General features: G+C 36.5%; 2 protein-coding genes across 3 annotated transcripts in view; one reads left to right on the plus strand and one right to left on the minus strand.

The window, feature by feature from the left end:
• LOC145600936 (protein virilizer homolog) overlaps positions 1-13,763 on the plus strand; it is a 30,730-nt gene extending 16,967 nt beyond the window's left edge. For both annotated transcript variants that reach the window (XM_081656808.1, XM_081656810.1), the window contains exons 16-28: positions 1,008-1,075; positions 1,158-1,374; positions 1,657-1,872; positions 2,038-2,193; positions 2,274-2,327; positions 2,413-2,615; positions 7,048-7,111; positions 8,693-9,015; positions 10,191-10,374; positions 10,459-11,814; positions 11,971-12,702; positions 12,799-12,870; positions 13,531-13,763. In XM_081656808.1, the coding sequence (XP_081512934.1) occupies positions 1,008-1,075; positions 1,158-1,374; positions 1,657-1,872; positions 2,038-2,193; positions 2,274-2,327; positions 2,413-2,615; positions 7,048-7,111; positions 8,693-9,015; positions 10,191-10,374; positions 10,459-11,814; positions 11,971-12,702; positions 12,799-12,870; positions 13,531-13,551 (3,666 nt within the window). In that variant the 3' untranslated portion in view covers positions 13,552-13,763. The remainder of the gene's footprint in view (positions 1-1,007; positions 1,076-1,157; positions 1,375-1,656; positions 1,873-2,037; positions 2,194-2,273; positions 2,328-2,412; positions 2,616-7,047; positions 7,112-8,692; positions 9,016-10,190; positions 10,375-10,458; positions 11,815-11,970; positions 12,703-12,798; positions 12,871-13,530) is intronic.
• A 701-nt stretch (positions 13,764-14,464) lies between these two features.
• LOC145600590 (uncharacterized) lies at positions 14,465-14,893 on the minus strand. Its single transcript, XM_081656477.1, has one exon. The coding sequence runs from the start codon at positions 14,891-14,893 to the stop codon at positions 14,465-14,467; it is 429 nt and encodes a 142-aa protein (XP_081512603.1).
• Between the last annotated feature and the right edge of the window lie 1,566 nt (positions 14,894-16,459).

The following is a 16,459-nucleotide window of genomic DNA, read 5'->3' on the forward strand; positions in this document are numbered from 1 at the left end:
AACTCATACTGATGGTACTTAACTTGATACGAGGTTCAAATTAAACTAGATTATTTGTTGAAATTACAAAGAGTGGTGGTTAACATCACTATTGAATTATTAGATTGTGTTCCCATCTTGCATTCAATATACTCTGTATGTGGAATCTAGTAGAGGTTGGACTGTTGTAATTTTTTTTAGCGTGTCGTAATCTAGGAAAAATATTATCCATTTTTTTTTTCTTAATTTAATATCACTAGTATCTCAAGGAATCGGTAAATGAAAACCTATATATGTGTGGTAGTTTAAAATCAACTTAGTTTGATTAGCATAAATAAGGCCCTCTTCTTGTTTTATATCCTTTTAGGCCTTGTTCACTTCACCTTCAAAAAATAATATTCAGTAAAAATCATTTCCATTTAGTAAAATTAATTTCGGTTCTCTAAAAATAATTTCAGTTCAGTATAAATAATTTAAGTTAAGTAAAAATAATTTCACTTCAGCAAAAATAATTTCTGTCAGTAAAATTAATTTCACTTCAGTAAAAATAATTTAAGTTCACCAAAAATAATTTCAGATCAATAAAAATAATTTCAGTTTAGCAAAAATAAGGTGAAGTGAACGGGCCTTAGTTTACCTTTTTTTCTTTTCTTTTCTTTTCTTTTCTTTTCTTTTCTTTTTTGAGCTGTAAGTGCTTCTCAAATTCACTAATACTACAAAAAAGCCAAGTGTAATGAAAGCTTTGTTATAAATTGGTGAGTTAATTCTTATCTAAAAGACACTGTATATGCTCCATTAAGTGTTGCCTTGCATTTGTTGGTAAGAAGATTTTAATTTATATATTTATTTATTATTATTTTTTTTGATTGACAGCTCTCTTTCTTCAATTTTTATGTATAATGCTATTTTTTTAATGACATGGCGTGTATGTTTTCCCCAGTGTTGCTTTTATTTATATTTGCAATATATAATTATTATTATTATTATTTTTATTATTTGTTATTATAATTATGAAATTACTTTTGTAGGAAGCAAAAGAGCAGCATAGAAACACCAAACTAATGAATGTCCTTCTCCGGCTGCACCGTGAGTTAAGGTAATTGTGGTGTACCCTTCTTTTGCTCTCCAATTGGAAAGCGTGGCCCTAACATTGTTTGATGAATTCTTACATCTTGCAGCCCCAAATTAGCGGCTTGTTCTGTGGATCTATCCTCATCTTATCCTGAATCTGCACTTGGTTTAGAAACAGTTTGCCATCTAATTGTGTCAGCTCTTGCTTGCTGGCCTGCACATGCTTGGGCTCCAGGTCTTTTCCACACGCTTCTTGATAGTGTTCAGGCAGCTTCATTGCTGACATTGGGTCCGAAGGAAACTTTCAGCATGCTGTACTTATTGGTATGTAACTTTGTTTGGTCCATCCGTCCATTGGCTGGTAAACTTTTGCTACATGAGTATCTAAAAAAATGTGGTAAAATTATATATATATATATATATATATATATATATATATATGTTTTGGTGTATAAAGAAGCTTTTCTCTTTGTTCTTTTAATATTAGCATTCATTTATAGTGGTTTGATTTCTTTGTTTTCTTCATTGAACTGTCATGTCCAAAACTGCAGAACCGTACATATGTTTGAGTTATTTCGTTTTTTTATTTATTTTTTTTTTTTTCAGATTGATCTCTTTCCCGACGAGGGTATCTGGCATTGGAAGAATGGTATGCCCTTGCTAACAGCTGCCCGATCATTGGCTGTTGGGACACTGTTAGGACCTTTAAAGGAGACAAAAGTGAACTGGTACCTAGAGCACCCATATGTTGAGGTTCTTCTTGGGCAATTAAGTCCGCACCTGGACAAAATTGCACAAGTTGTCCTTCATTATGCTGTTAGCGTACGTATTTCTTTGATATCATGGTTTATATCTTTTCCATTTTTTCTTGGGAGAGAGTTTATAAAAGAGAGCTTGTCTTCTAGTTTTTCTTTCATTTAACTGGCAACGTTAGCATCTATATGTCTCACCTTATGTCCATTTATCTGATTCTATCTCTTTCTGTAGTCATTGGTTGTGGTACAAGATATGCTTCGTATACTCATTCTTCGTATTGCACGCCAAAGGACAGAATTTGCAATGTTACTTCTGCAGCCTATTATTTCTTGGATTCAGAATCACTTGATTGGAACTTCACTTCTGGATGAGATAGATGCATACAAGGTGATCTGATTAACTGTTTGCACAGTGTCTTGTTTTAGATGTGCTGAATATCTTTTTGATGAGTCATTTTGTTTGTGCAGGGGTACAAGTTGTTAGATTTCCTTTCTCTCTTGCTTGAACATCCACTTGCTAAGGTTGTTTCTCCTACCTACCATTTTTGTAAGGCCTAGTCACCCCTTTTATTGTAATTTTGCTGATTTTGATTTTCTTTTTCGACAGTCATTGCTACTGAAAGAAGGTTCTCTTCAGATTCTGACAAAAGTTCTTGGAAAAATTGATGCTCATGTGAAGTCTGTTTCAAGTGGAAGAAGCTCACTAGATTCTGGATTCAGTATCTATAATTGCTGCCTCCCAGTGCTGAAGTCCTTGTCTTTAATATGTGAAACTCGATTTGCTCAAAAGTTACATCGTTTGTCGAATAGGTTAGTGAATGGACAAGTTTCCTCAGCTTATGTAAATATCATAGCTTATTTCTACATTTATGACTAGCTCGTGTGATATTTGCCACTGATGCATAAAAAGTTGGGTAGAAATTATATACTAACATGTACATACATCAAATACTGAAAAGTATTAGGATAACAACAAATAGCAGTTTGTGGGGTGTAGTGTATAACTGTCATCTCAGTAAACACTAAAGAAGGAAAAAAAAAAAGGGAAATTCTCTTTGGTGAACTCCAACTTTTTAATTTTATGAGTGGTAAACGTTTTAAAATTTTATTATCAATGGTAAATCTAAATTATTGATTACCATTGATAAGTGTTATTTTAATAAAAATCCTTACATAGTTTTTTTTTTTTTTTCATAATTTAATTATTATAAAAATATTTTTCAAAAAGAAAAATAAAAACCAAATCCCTCACCCACCCAACCAGCAACCTCTCCCCCTTGCCGGCGGCTAGGCCCCCACCGGCGACGCCCGACCTCCCCCACTCTCGGCCGACGACCTTCCCAATTCCCCATTCCCGTTGCCCGCCCACCCCTTCTCCATTTCTTCCCAATCCGACACCCACCTCCACCGCAAACCGCCCTATTCCCTCCCCGAAATTACCCCTCCCCTGTTTTTCGGACACCAATAACCCTAATCACCCACTCGAAACCATTCTAAAACCCGACACCTCCCTAAAATCCGTTCTACCCATTTTCTAGTGTTTTAGATTTTAGGGTGGTTTTGGGTTTTTAGGGTGGTTTCGAATGGGTTTAAAGGGTTTGGGGGGCTGAAAAACTGGGGAAAAGGTGGAGAAGTAGGGTTGCCGGCCGCCGACAGGGGGTTGATTTTTTTAATTTTTATTTTTATTTTAGTATAATTGTTAAAAAATGATTGAAAACCTAACTATAGTTAAATGTTATTGTTTAAAAAAAAAAAAAACTAACTAACTATAGTTAAATTTGTAATAAAATATAAATAATTAATGTTATAAGTAATAAGTATAGAGAGTTTATGAGTACCAAAGATAATTTTATAAAACTTTGCTCACCATAGAGAAAATTTAAAAATTGGAGTTCACCAAAGAGAATTTCCCTAAAAAAAAAAAAGGCAAGAAATCTAAAGATTGAATTTCTTAAGCATTGGCTAAGGCTAAGCTACACTAGCATGAACAAAAACTAGGGCCATTGGGGTCTTGGTTCAACATAGTTTGTAATGCATGCACCCCTCTTAGTCTCTACTCTCAACCCACAGTTTTATGATCTACCAGCCTCAAAATCAAGATTTAGAGGAGACTTTTGTAAAGAACTCATCTAAACCACATATGTCCTAATCGCATATGCTAAAAGGCAGCCAAGGTTAGCAAAATAATTCAACTTTTTGTTAGTTAAAGATTGGGGAAGGGAAGGGTGGCTAGGAAGCACAGGGACGGCAATTCACTGGCGTTTCTCGTACCGGGGACAGATCGGGTAAGGGTACGACTAAAATACGTCCCCGAGTTTGGGTATGGCACTAGAATTTGGGTACGACGCGCTCATGTGGGTACGTCTTGGGTACGGACCCAAACATATTTGGGGTCCCCAAGTTCACTATTGTCTCATTTCCATCTTCTTACTTTCTCAATCCCTCTTCTCTCTTTGAAGTGAAGACTGAAGTGACCACCACCAGTTGCCGATTCAATGCCCACCACCACTTCATCGGTGACTGAAACCTCTTGTTTTTTCCCTCTTTTTCCCCTGCAGCTTTGTGCTTCATAAGTAGGTGGGAATAAATACTTTTTTTTCAGTGGGTTCTTCACGTAATTTTACTTTTGGTTTTTATCCTTCTCTTTTATATTCATTTAATCTGAGATGTCAGCCTTTGACTTTTCTCATTGAATTTTTTTTTTAAAAAGTAATTATCTCATTTATTATAGGAAAAATTGACAAAAATAATCCCTACTTTCGCTCGTTCGCTCAAAATAATCCCAACTTTGGATTATTTTTAAATACTCCGAACTTTGGGGCTCTTCGCTCAAAATGATCCCGAGTGACCGGTAACCGGTTAAAGAGGTAAAATTTTTTTTTTAAGGTTTTTTGTGACATGTGTCACCACTTGAAAGGTTGAAAATAAATTTTAAAAAAAAAACAAAAAAAATAGAAAAACCAAACACCCAGCCGTAACCCATGACAACTCCACCACCACCAAAGTCCGGCGTCCCTCCTCCCACCAGCAGCCAACTCAGCCCAGACCCCTTCCCCCACCGACGCATTCCAAACCCCTCCCTTACCGGCGTATCCCAAGCACCTCCCCTATCACCGACCCCGTCCTTTCCCGACACTTTTTCCCCTAAAACCTCCTACTCTAAACCCGGAACCCTATTAAAAAAAACCCAACCCACCGCACAAACCCCCCAAATCGCCGCTCCCCCACTCTCGAAACCTTAGCGCTAGGGTTTCGAGAGAGGGGGAGCGACATTTGGGGGGTTTGTGCCGTGGGCCGGGTGTTTTTAGGCTTTTCGGGTTGCGGTGGAGCTGGAGCTTAGGTGATTTAAGGGGAAGGAGGAGAGAGGTGTCGGCGCCGGCATGAGGGAGGGATGAACTGGAGGGAGCCAGTGCCGGCGTGAGGTTGAGTTGCCGCGGTGGTCGGGATCTCTGGAGGTAGACTTGGTTTGGTTGAGGGTGGCGAGGTGGTCGGTGGTTGGGTTGAACTTTTTATTTATATTTTTTGAAGTTTTTTATTTTATTTTTCAACCAATGATGTGACGACACGTGTCACATTAACCTGATATAACAGGTTTGGTAACTAGTTGGGATCATTTTGACCGAACGACTCCTAAAGGTCGGATTATTTGAAAATAATCCAAAGTTGGGATTATTTTGAGCGAACGGACGAAAGTTAGGATTATTTTTGTCGATTTTTCCTTTATTATAATCTTTGTTTAATTTATTTATTTATTCTAGCAAGTATTAAATAAAAATTGTAATATACCTTATAACAATTACATGTCAATATATTTTTATACAAAATATTAACCATAAAATTTAACTTATAATCTTAAAATAATACCCTATTTACATTCATTACCTCCATTTTGCTTAGTGGTACTTTGTAGCTATACAAATAAAGAAAAAGGTAATAATGGGGACCATACATGTGGATACTTTAGTACAAGTATTAAAGAAGAGAGGTAAAGAGTAAGATTTACTAAAGAAATTAGGCACCACAGAGGCACAAAGAGGAGTTGTGGATGATAAAAAATTGAGTAAGTTCTCATAAAAGGAATGAAGTAAAAGTGAGTAGAACTTAGAAAAACAGATGAAAACGGAAAGTGAGTAAGATTTAGGAAAATTGAGGTAGTAGTTAATAGTTATTACAGTACGAAGTAACTTATTGATTTTTCTTATTTTGATAGAAAATAAAATAAAGACTTCATATTTAATTTAGATTTTCTTTGGAAATTTTTTTTTTTAAAAATAAAGATTTTTGCTGTGAATAGGTACAAAGTCCCAATGTCCTGAAGTATTTGTTGAGTACCAGACACTCCGATCTGTACCAGTATCAAATCTTCCTATCTGAGTCCATGCCATCATAGAATATAATAATAGTGGGTTCTTCTCATCAAAGGGAGTGTAATGATTAAATTGGGACAAACATAAAAGGGAAGGGTATAGATTAAATTGGGATTGAGGGAGTAACTATCATGATATTATATTAGGATATTATATTTTAACAATGAGCTCTAGTTTGCTGTGTTGATTAGGTGAAAAAACTCTTACTAGTATGTGCTGAAATGCTGTATTCTAACTTGAAGTACTAGATCATGCAATATGTAAAGCTCTTTTTCCGGGGGGGCTTCCTATCATTGACAGACTTTATTGCAATAAGGAACCTTTTTTTTTTTTTTTTCCCCGGCTATCTATTCAGGGTGATCGCAATGTTTCTATTTGGCTTTTATTTTAGCTATTGCAAGCTAAGATTTACACGCAATGCGTGTGTGTGCGCAATATACGAACCTATTAAGTTATATTAATATTATTAGGTCTATGTTAAAAAAAAAAAAAAAAAAAAAGAAAGTTATCAAAAAATTGTTATTTATAAAAGCAGTTGATGAAGTCATAGAGTATTTTACTATGATAAGTACTTGTATAATTGTATTTTTCTAAAAAATAGGATAGGATGGAGGGGTTTCTTTATTTATAAAAAATTAGGATGGTAGTTTGTTTTATAAAAAGGTGAGAAAGGGTAATTTGGGAAAGTGAAATTTATCTCCCAAAACACCCCTCTTCACTTTACATGTTAGATAAAGTATCTTATTTGAGGGATGTGGCAGTTGTTCATTTTACCTTTTTTATTTTTACTTTTACTTTTATTTGATTTTATTTGTTTTACTTGAATGCTTAAGGTAAAGGATTGAATGACTAAATATTTTTGCTGTTTTTTGTAGCAATGAGACCCTGAGTACTGAAGATTCTGCTGTAATCTTTAGCTATGTGTTAAGACTCTGTCAGGTATTTGCAGTTTTACACATTTAATTTCTATTTATTTATCCGTGCAACATATTTTGTTTTAAATTATAGTAAAATATAGGCAAAAATGGTCCAACATGAACTGTATTTTGGGTGCACCAAGCACCTCGAATTTTGACTAGTAGGTGCAACGTGTGCCATTAATGGGTGTTTTTGGCACTTAAACTGGGATATTTCTAGTAGTTAAAGGGTAATTAATGGCATTTGTGGCACCTGATCCATAGTTGGTGTTGTGCCAGCTACTAGTCAAAGTTCAAGGTGCTGGGGAGCAAGCTATATTTCATTCAGAGATTCATATATGCTGAGGCATTAATGCAAAACAAGTGCCGACCCGATCATTATTTTTACTACCCAATTTCTATTAAATATTGTGTGCGCGTGTTTTTTTCTTTCCTTTTTTCCCTCTACCTTTTACTTAATTTCATTTTATACAAATACCTTTAACAATCTTACCCCTCTTACCCCACACTTTATTCACCTTTCCATTCACTCTTTCATTTTTCACCTTTTTCCTACATTTACCCACCTTGTTAATCTACATATGGTGTGTTCTATTCACCCAATTAAAATTTCCTTTGTTATTTTCAATCACAACGTTTGAGATTTTGCACTATTCACACACACACTCTTTGTGTTTTATTTGTTAGTAAAAACATAGTCACGTGAGGTCTTGTTTGATTCATCTCGATTTATACTTCCATAATATTAAATTTATATAATTTTTACTAATGTGTAATTCGTGAAAACACCAATGTTGTAATCAAAAAAGAATGGAGGAAGTATAAACTTATCTTATCTTATTTGAATTTATCAAACTTTATTTGACCTAGCCTTCATCAACCCTTGTCTTAACTTAGTAGAACTTAATTTTCCTAAACTTAACTTATCTCTTTTCCTGAAATTAGTGAAATTAAGGTGAACAGAACAGGTCCTTACCTTTTCCTGTTTTATGTTAAACCCCCACATATTTCAAATTTTCCTGGTTTTCAAGTCTATTGTAAGTGGGTGAAACAAACTAAAAGAGAAAAGTATTCTGATGCATCTATGCAACTAATGCAAGGAAGTATTCGTACTACCTTTATTCTTTAATAACTGTAGTAGTTTGACTTTTGCAGTATGCTTAAATTAACTTTGATCATATTTTTTGTACTAACATTTGAAAAAACAATTTTACTTATGTTGTAAAAGGTTCGATACTTGGATTAGTCTCAATGTGTATTCTTTAAATATTAACTTTTTATAAAATTATACTATTACAATATTTAAGTTATTATTGGTCAAATGTTTGCATCAACATGCGTGAAAATCAAACGCTGTGATTATCAAAGAATGGAAGAAGCATTAACCAATGATCATGCATTCATGCAAAACAGCTATTCATATTTACTAATGCATTCATGCAAAGCAATTGTGTTCTTGCTGCATAATGTTCTAAACATGAGATACGGTAGAATGTGCACTATTTTGTTGTCTTTGTTTCATCTGCTTTTATATGTTATGCTTATTATATGCTTTTTTTCCGTTAATTAATCAATTAATTTCATTTTTATGGGGATACTGCAGCATCTACCAGCTGGTAGTGAATTGCTTGCTTGTTTAGCCACTTTGAAAGAACTAGCCTCCCATGCGGAAGGTCAGAGTGCTTTGCTCGATATCTTCCTTTTTATCAGATCCAGTAATGACAGTGAAATCCAATCAGGAAGATCACAGGAAAGTCATGAGTTTTATAATCGCATAATTGATGCTGAATGGAAGAAATGTCCTCTGCTACGGTGCTGGATTAATTTATATCGATCAATTGAGAATGAGGGTCTATCCACTTATTCCGTTGAAGCTATTGGTCTGCTGTCAATTGGTGTATTGAGATTTTGTATGACTGGGAAAAGGTGATTATCTTTGCTTGTTTTTTTTTCCTGCCATTTCTCTCCAACCCTTCAAACTGTTGAAAACAAGTCTGCTTGAAATCGGCTCTTTGTTATCATTGTGACGAAAAGTTATCGGGGATAATGATGAGCATTGGGGATAATGATGATGAAATGATTCATAGACTAGATCAATAGACAAGAAACAAAAAGCTTCAAAGTTGTATATACTCATAAGCTATAGTAAATTAATGGAAGACAAATAAACTAAATTTATTTTTATTTTATTTTTTTGGAAGAAAATAAACTACATGTAATTTCCAAACAGCTATCATTGTCCAGTCTCTGCAGATCATAGGCATTTCTGATAACACTGTTATGGAACATATCTCTGAGACTAATTAATGGGAGTTCGTGAACCTTCGAATAGAGTGCTAGTATTTTACTACTGGAACGTGTGAGAGATGTGACTCTGGTTTAAATGTTCATGCTATTGGCTCTTAAACTTAGTAGATACTGCAGTTCCACTAAAAATAAAAAAGAAAAAGGTTTATGTTTTAAACCACAAGAACTTTCTTTATTGCACAGGAACTAAGACTAATTAATGGGAGTTCGTGAATATTCGAATAGCGTTAATTTCATGTGTAGTAGTAAAACTTGAAATTTGATGACTTAAGACTAAAGATTGCTTTCACAGGTCCATACACTCGAATCACACATAAAGCTTGTCGCTGGAAGCACAACATATATAGTTCCTCCATTTAGAAACATTTGTACCATTTTGACTCAAGTTTGTCAACCCTCAATTTTGACCATAACTATCTTTAATTTTTTATTGTACTTTGAGAATGGGCATTGTGGAATATCCAATAACTTTTTATATAATACCATTTATAGTTTATATATCAGTAAAAGATAGTCCATGTAAAGTTTTAAATATTGCAGAAATTCAAAATGGTGCAACCTTTTACTAACATATGCAGTATTGGTATTGTGTATCTGATTGTATTGTGAGTATTGCTGTAGGTTTTCAGCACCGCTGCTGATGCTTTATGTTTTGTATGCTAACAAAATATCATACAAGTAGCTTGTCCACTTGCTTATTACATTTAGTACTTTGCTGTCAAAAATTGACAAGTGCTAAACGTCGGATAATTGTGGCTTTACCTTTTGGATACTAAAAGAATTTCTTTGTCCAGTTTCAACAAGGATAGAATTGATGTCATGAAGTACTTCTTTGGGCTTTTGAGTGATGTTGATGGAACAACTGGTGTTCCAGAGGAAAACATGAACTATGTCCAGGATATGTCTTCTCTGTTGAGTTCAAAGATAACTGATGATGAGTATGCGGGTTCATCACATCTGAAGGCAATCTTGCATCAGGTTTTCTTCATTTATCTTCAGCTTATGTCCCTTCACAGATATGCTAATGTTTCTAATGAACTCGCATAATTTGGTAATATGCAGGTTGTGGAATCCGCGAAATGCATTTCCTTAGTGCTGCTGAAACCTATTGATTCACTTAATGAGGATGATGCTATCTCTGAGGAAGTTCTCTTGTTGTCATCTGATGTTAAACTGTCTTCAAAGATACATTTGCTAACAGATAGCAGTTCTGAAAGGGTTGAAAATGAATGGAACTTTGGAGAGTTTGGTAATAAATTCCAATGGGAGTGCTCTGAAAATTTGCGCAATAGATTGTCGCAGGCTGGTCTCCTTGGCAAGAGAAAAATATCAGCTGTGGATGGAGCCAACAGACATGGAAAAGGAGAAAATGCTCCAGCCGATGTACGCGGATCTGGGTCATCTGTGGTACCTTCTATTCCAACTCGGAGAGACACCTTCCGACAACGCAAGCCAAATACAAGCAGGCCCCCGTCTATGCACGTGGATGACTATGTTGCCAGAGAAAGAAATGAGAGTTCAAATCCCAATGTTATTGCAGTTCCACGTCTTGGGTCATCTGGTGGGCGGCCTCCATCTATTCATGTTGATGAATTCATGGCAAGGCAGAGGGAGCGTCAAAATGCTGTTCCCATAGCAGGTGTAGAGGCTGCATCTCAAGGGAAAAAGGCTATGCCTGAGTCTGATAATGATATGGAAAAGTCGAGCCGATCTAAGCAGCTCAAAGTTGATCTTGATGATGATCTTCAAGGAATTGATATAGTGTTTGATGCTGAGGAAAATGAACCTGATGATAAACTGCCTTTTCCTCAAGCAGATGATGACATACAGCAGACTGCATCAGCTTCAGCAGAGCAAAGTCCTCAACATTCAATTGTTGAAGAATCAGAGAGTGAAGCCAAGGACCTGGAAGCAACTGTCGCCTCAAACGCAGTTGAGAATACACAAAGTGAACTTTCCTCTAGAATGTCAGTATCACATCCTGGGATTCAATTGAGACGTGAACCCAGTGTTTCTTCAGAAAAGAAATATTTTGAGCAACCAGATGAGATGAAGAACAAAAATACAGCTATGATTTCTGGTGGCTTTGATTCAGTTGCAGGAGCAAAGACTTCTGGCTTCTCTGCATCGGTATATGGCAAAGGCTCTCCATCAAGGATTCAGGTACCAGCTGATTCAAGGGTGCCACCTCCCAGTTTTATTCCTGATAACAATCTCCAAAGGGTTGGGAATATGTCAGGTGGAAGATCACAAGGTCTCCATGAGCAGAAACATCTGCCAACTCAGCCACCGTTACCTCCAACACCACCTCCATCTACAGTTTCGCCTTTAAGATCACAGGTCTTTGAAAACCCAGCCTCCAGATCTCCATTCATGAATCCTCACAATGATGTGCAGCCGCCCCTGTATCCAACTTATGTAAGAGAAGAAATTGTGTTCCTCAATTCCGCTTGTTCGGATTTTGTAAAGAGGGGGGGGGGGAGGAGATGCTAGGGGTTTGTTATGTTCTTATTGTCTAGAAAGAGTTTTTTTATCTCATTATTGTGGATTCTAAATTTGTTCTTTTATTTGCAGGCACAGAATGATTACCACTCTTCTTTTGGCAATGTCCCTACATCATTAGGATCTTCCAGCTTCATATCGGATTCACGCTATGCACGAACCACTCACTCTTCCCCTGGGAGCTCTAATAGACCTATGCCACCGCTTCCTCCTACACCCCCTCCTTTCTCAGCTACTCCATTGAATGTTCCATCCAGGTCTCCTACATCCCAATCCTCGATGTATATTCAAAATAATGCAGGAACGGATGCTTCTCAGTATGCATCTCCGCCTATTCCCCCGGGTTTTGGCAGGCCACCTTCAATGCCATTTACTATGCACGGGAATATTGCTGTTCAACAAAGTGATAATATAACTGGCATAACTCAGAATAGCCATGCCCCACAATCTTCAATGCAATCTATGCAACCGCTTCCCCACTTGCAACCCTTACAACCTCCACAGCTGCCTGGCCCTCAGCAACCTCAGCAACTACGACTTCCAATCCAAACTTCGGGACATACAGAGCAAAGTAGTTCCATGTCACAGAGCCATATTCAGATGCAGGTTCAGCCTCAGCAAATTCTGCAACAGTCTCAATTATCTTCATATCATTTGTATTATCAAACCCATTTGCAAGAGAACATGCCACATACACAGCAACAACCACAAGCAGCACATCACATGTCAGATGCTGCCGCCCATCAGCAGATGGACTCCTCAATGTCACTGCAACAATATTTCAGTTCTCCTGAGGCAATTCAGGTTTGTATTGGCCATTGTCCTGTTGCTTCATTTTTTTAACTACAATTTTTATTTATTTTTTTTCTTCTCATTCTCTAATCAATGATCAAATCACAGTCCTTGTTGAGTGATCGTGATAAGCTTTGCCAACTTCTAGAGCAACACCCAAAGTTGATGCAGATGCTTCAGGTTTGAGAACTACCTTTATGTTGACCAGTGGGTTTTAGTATGTTTTTTAGGATTTCTTCTCTGGACATGTGTATTACTTATCCCTTCTTTCTGCAAAGCACTTCCACTTAGTGCTTGGATGCTTAAAGTGATTAAAAATTTTTAGGTTGGGAAGCAATTGTCTTTGATAACAGAGTATAGACTATTGAACATTGAGTGTAGGCATAGCTAATTAAAGGTAACTAGAGTGTTTGTTAGAGGAGAAGTCTTGAATACAGCACTTTATTTATTACTTCATATTATTGTTTCAATTAGTTTAGGGCCTGTTTGATTTAACTATATTGGCTTATTGAAGACAATAATTTTCAATTCTCTTGAGATAAGATAAGCTCTGGAAAAATGAGTTTATGCAATAAAATTTCAAAAAAGTTCAGACAACATTAAGCTCACCAGTAAATAAATATCTTATACATTTCCATGTAAGCTGTGTAACAGGGAAAGCGGATAATATAAGTTCAGATAATAAATAAGCTGAATTAGAGCCTATATCTGTATCTGCCTTGTCCTGTTTTTATGTGTTGTGTGACTCCATCTACTTACAAACATGGGGTACTTCTATGTTTTCTTTTTCTCCTGTTGATTACCAACGTATCTGATATATGAGTTTTCTGTGGCGTGCAGGATCAACTTGGGCATCTCTAAACTTTAACCTGAGGCAGTGAATGATCATTTTCTTGCATCTGCCCTTATTATATGCACATATTTTGTGTCTGCACTCTGTATGTTAGATACGAAATATGCATAACTATCAATGTATCAGGGCTACATTTATTTTTGTATCATTGTCTACAAATTGTTTGTACATTTGTTCATTGTAATTTGTTGATAAATTAATGCTTTTATTGGCAATTCCATATTAACTGTTGAGCCAAAACAAGTGCAAAGCTGCAAGATGACAAGATCACTAATCTCCTTTCCATGAAAATTAGTCAACCTTTATGATTCAATATTTGTGAACAAAAGCAAGCATAAAGAAATATATAGTGACCGATACAATAATAAAATTGATATTTTAGGAGCGGAGAATCATTGCCTGTAGAATTTGAGTATAAATGATGATTGATGAATGTAAACTTGTAGAGTAAGGTTACGAGGTGCCAGTTAATAAAGCAACACTCGCATACCCTTTTCTAAGGGTGTGGAGTGATTATAAATTGAAGCACAGAAATACTTGCAACAATAATACGAACTGTTGCCCTTCATCTCAATGTGGTCTCAATTTGGAAAAGTTTGGGTACGACCGTACGATACCACCTTTAAGAGCATTCTTCTCAAAATGATCTTTAGTGATTTCTAGCCTAGAGAGAAGATAATGTTAATATCTTTAAATTAAGTTATTCATCTTCCATCATCCGTCCACTGATGTAGGAGGTAAATCCTACCGATATGTCAACAATGTTGACTAGGAGAAACTGAGAGAAATCGAGAGAAAAGAGAAGAGAATTTTAGAGAGTGAATGAAACTGAAAACAAGATTAGCTTTATAGCTTGTTAATTGATTATACCCAACTAACAAACTACTAACAACTAACTAACTTCTAACAACTAACTAACTTCTAACAAGAGATTTGGCAAGAAATGAATATTCTGCCCTTAACATACTTTTTCCCATCAAAAAGAGGTTTGTCCTCAGGGTCAGGTAACTCAAACTCTGGATATCTTCTCTTGAACTCAGTAACAAATTCCCACGTAGCTTCATGATCAGGAAAACCATCCCACTGAACCAAGTACTTAATAACAACATGATTTTGATGCTTAACCATCCTTGTGCCTAAAATAGCAGCTGGTTTAGGAAGCACTGATTCTTGTTGTCCTTGAAACCATGGTGGAATGTGGGCAGCAATAGGCAATGTTCCATGAAATTTCTTCAATTGAAAGACATGGAAAAAATCATGAACCTGAGCATCATTTGGCAAAGTCAGTTTGTATGCAACTTTACCAACCTTTACAACCACTTGAAAAGGGCCAAAGTACTTGTATGCCATTTTTCTAACTACTTCTTTTTACTACGGTCTACTGTCTGTAGTCCTGCAATTTCAGCCAAACCCACTCACCAACCTTAAATTCTCTATTTGACTAATGCTTATTGATAAGTGGTTTTGATATGAAATAACCAAGGAAAGACAAGTAAAAGGGAGGAGAAATCAAGTAACAACAAGTTCAAACCAACAAACCAAGATAACCTATCTCAAATTCACAAAGATAGATGAAATAGGGGTCTTAATCAAAGCCAACACCAAGTAAAGCTAAGATTAAGGTGTAACCACAAAGATTACAAGAGATGCAATCACAAAGAAAGCAAGATAATCACAAAGATTATGGTAGAGAGAGAAAGTCTCTTGATTACAAAGTTCAACAAAAATTAATATGCAAAAACGTCTCAAAACAACTTATATAAGTTCGCACAAACTGACAGAAAAACAGGAAAAGGTTCGGCCGAACTCTGGGTAAGTTCGGTCGAACTTTTGGAGTTCGGCCACTCCTGCAAAGATGCAAAAATCAGCACTGAAACTGCCTGGAAGGTTCGGGCGAACCACAGTGTAGGTTCGGCCGAACTTCCCCTACTCCTGGACAGCTCAACTTCAAACGTTCATAACTTCTTTGTTTCTCGCTCAAATTTGACATGTGACCAGTCGTTGGAAAGCTCTTGAACTCTACTTTCACCTCCAACTTGAATCACCTAAAAATTCCTTGTAACTAAGGAGATATGGCTGAATGAATTAGTTGCATCATATATTGATAAGCTTCTTGTCTTCAAGTGTGATGATGGTTAGCCCCGAAAGGTGACCTCCAAGGAGCTTGGCCCTACTTCGTGTCATGAAACGTGGCATGTCTTCCACTTCTTCCACTAAGTTCCATGCACCCGCATCAAACCCCTCCTCTTCAAAAGGAATTGCCCTCAATTCCGGATCATCATCACCAATATCATCTTCAAAGAGAAAAGGAGCAAGATCACCAACATTAAAGGTAGCATGAACACCAAAGTCTCCCGGTAGTTTGAGATTATAAGCATTAGGTCCAACTCTTTCCACAACTTCAAAGGGGCCTTCGGATCTTGGCATGATCTTGTTCTTTCTCTTAGCCGGGAATCTTTCCTTCCGAAGATGGAGCCACACAAGATCACCTACATTGAATTCCCTTGGCTTTTTGAATTTGTTTGCCCTTGCCTTGTAACTCTCATTTGCCTTCTCAATTCTCTTCTTGACATCTTCATGAAGCCTTTTCATCGTTTCAACTCTATCTTTTGCCTCAAAGCTCAACTCCTCTTGAGGGATACTTGGCAACAAGTCAAGTGGTAGGCGGGGATTAAAACCATACACTACTTCAAATGGTGTTTTCCCGGTAGTTATGCAATGAGAGCGGTTGTAAGCAAATTCAACTTGAGGTAGGTTAAGATCCCAATCTTTCATGTGTTTGCTAATGATAGCTCGGAGAACGGTGGACATGGTACAATTAGTCACCTCGGTTTGGCCATCGGTTTGAGGGTGACTAGAGGTACTAAACAAGAGCTTGGTTCCCACTAACTTCCACAAAGTCTTCCAAAAGTAGCT

The sequence above is a fragment of the Chenopodium album genome, chromosome 21, assembly GCF_948465745.1.
Source record: "Chenopodium album chromosome 21, dcCheAlbu1.1, whole genome shotgun sequence".
Lineage (NCBI taxonomy): Eukaryota > Viridiplantae > Streptophyta > Magnoliopsida > Caryophyllales > Amaranthaceae > Chenopodium > Chenopodium album.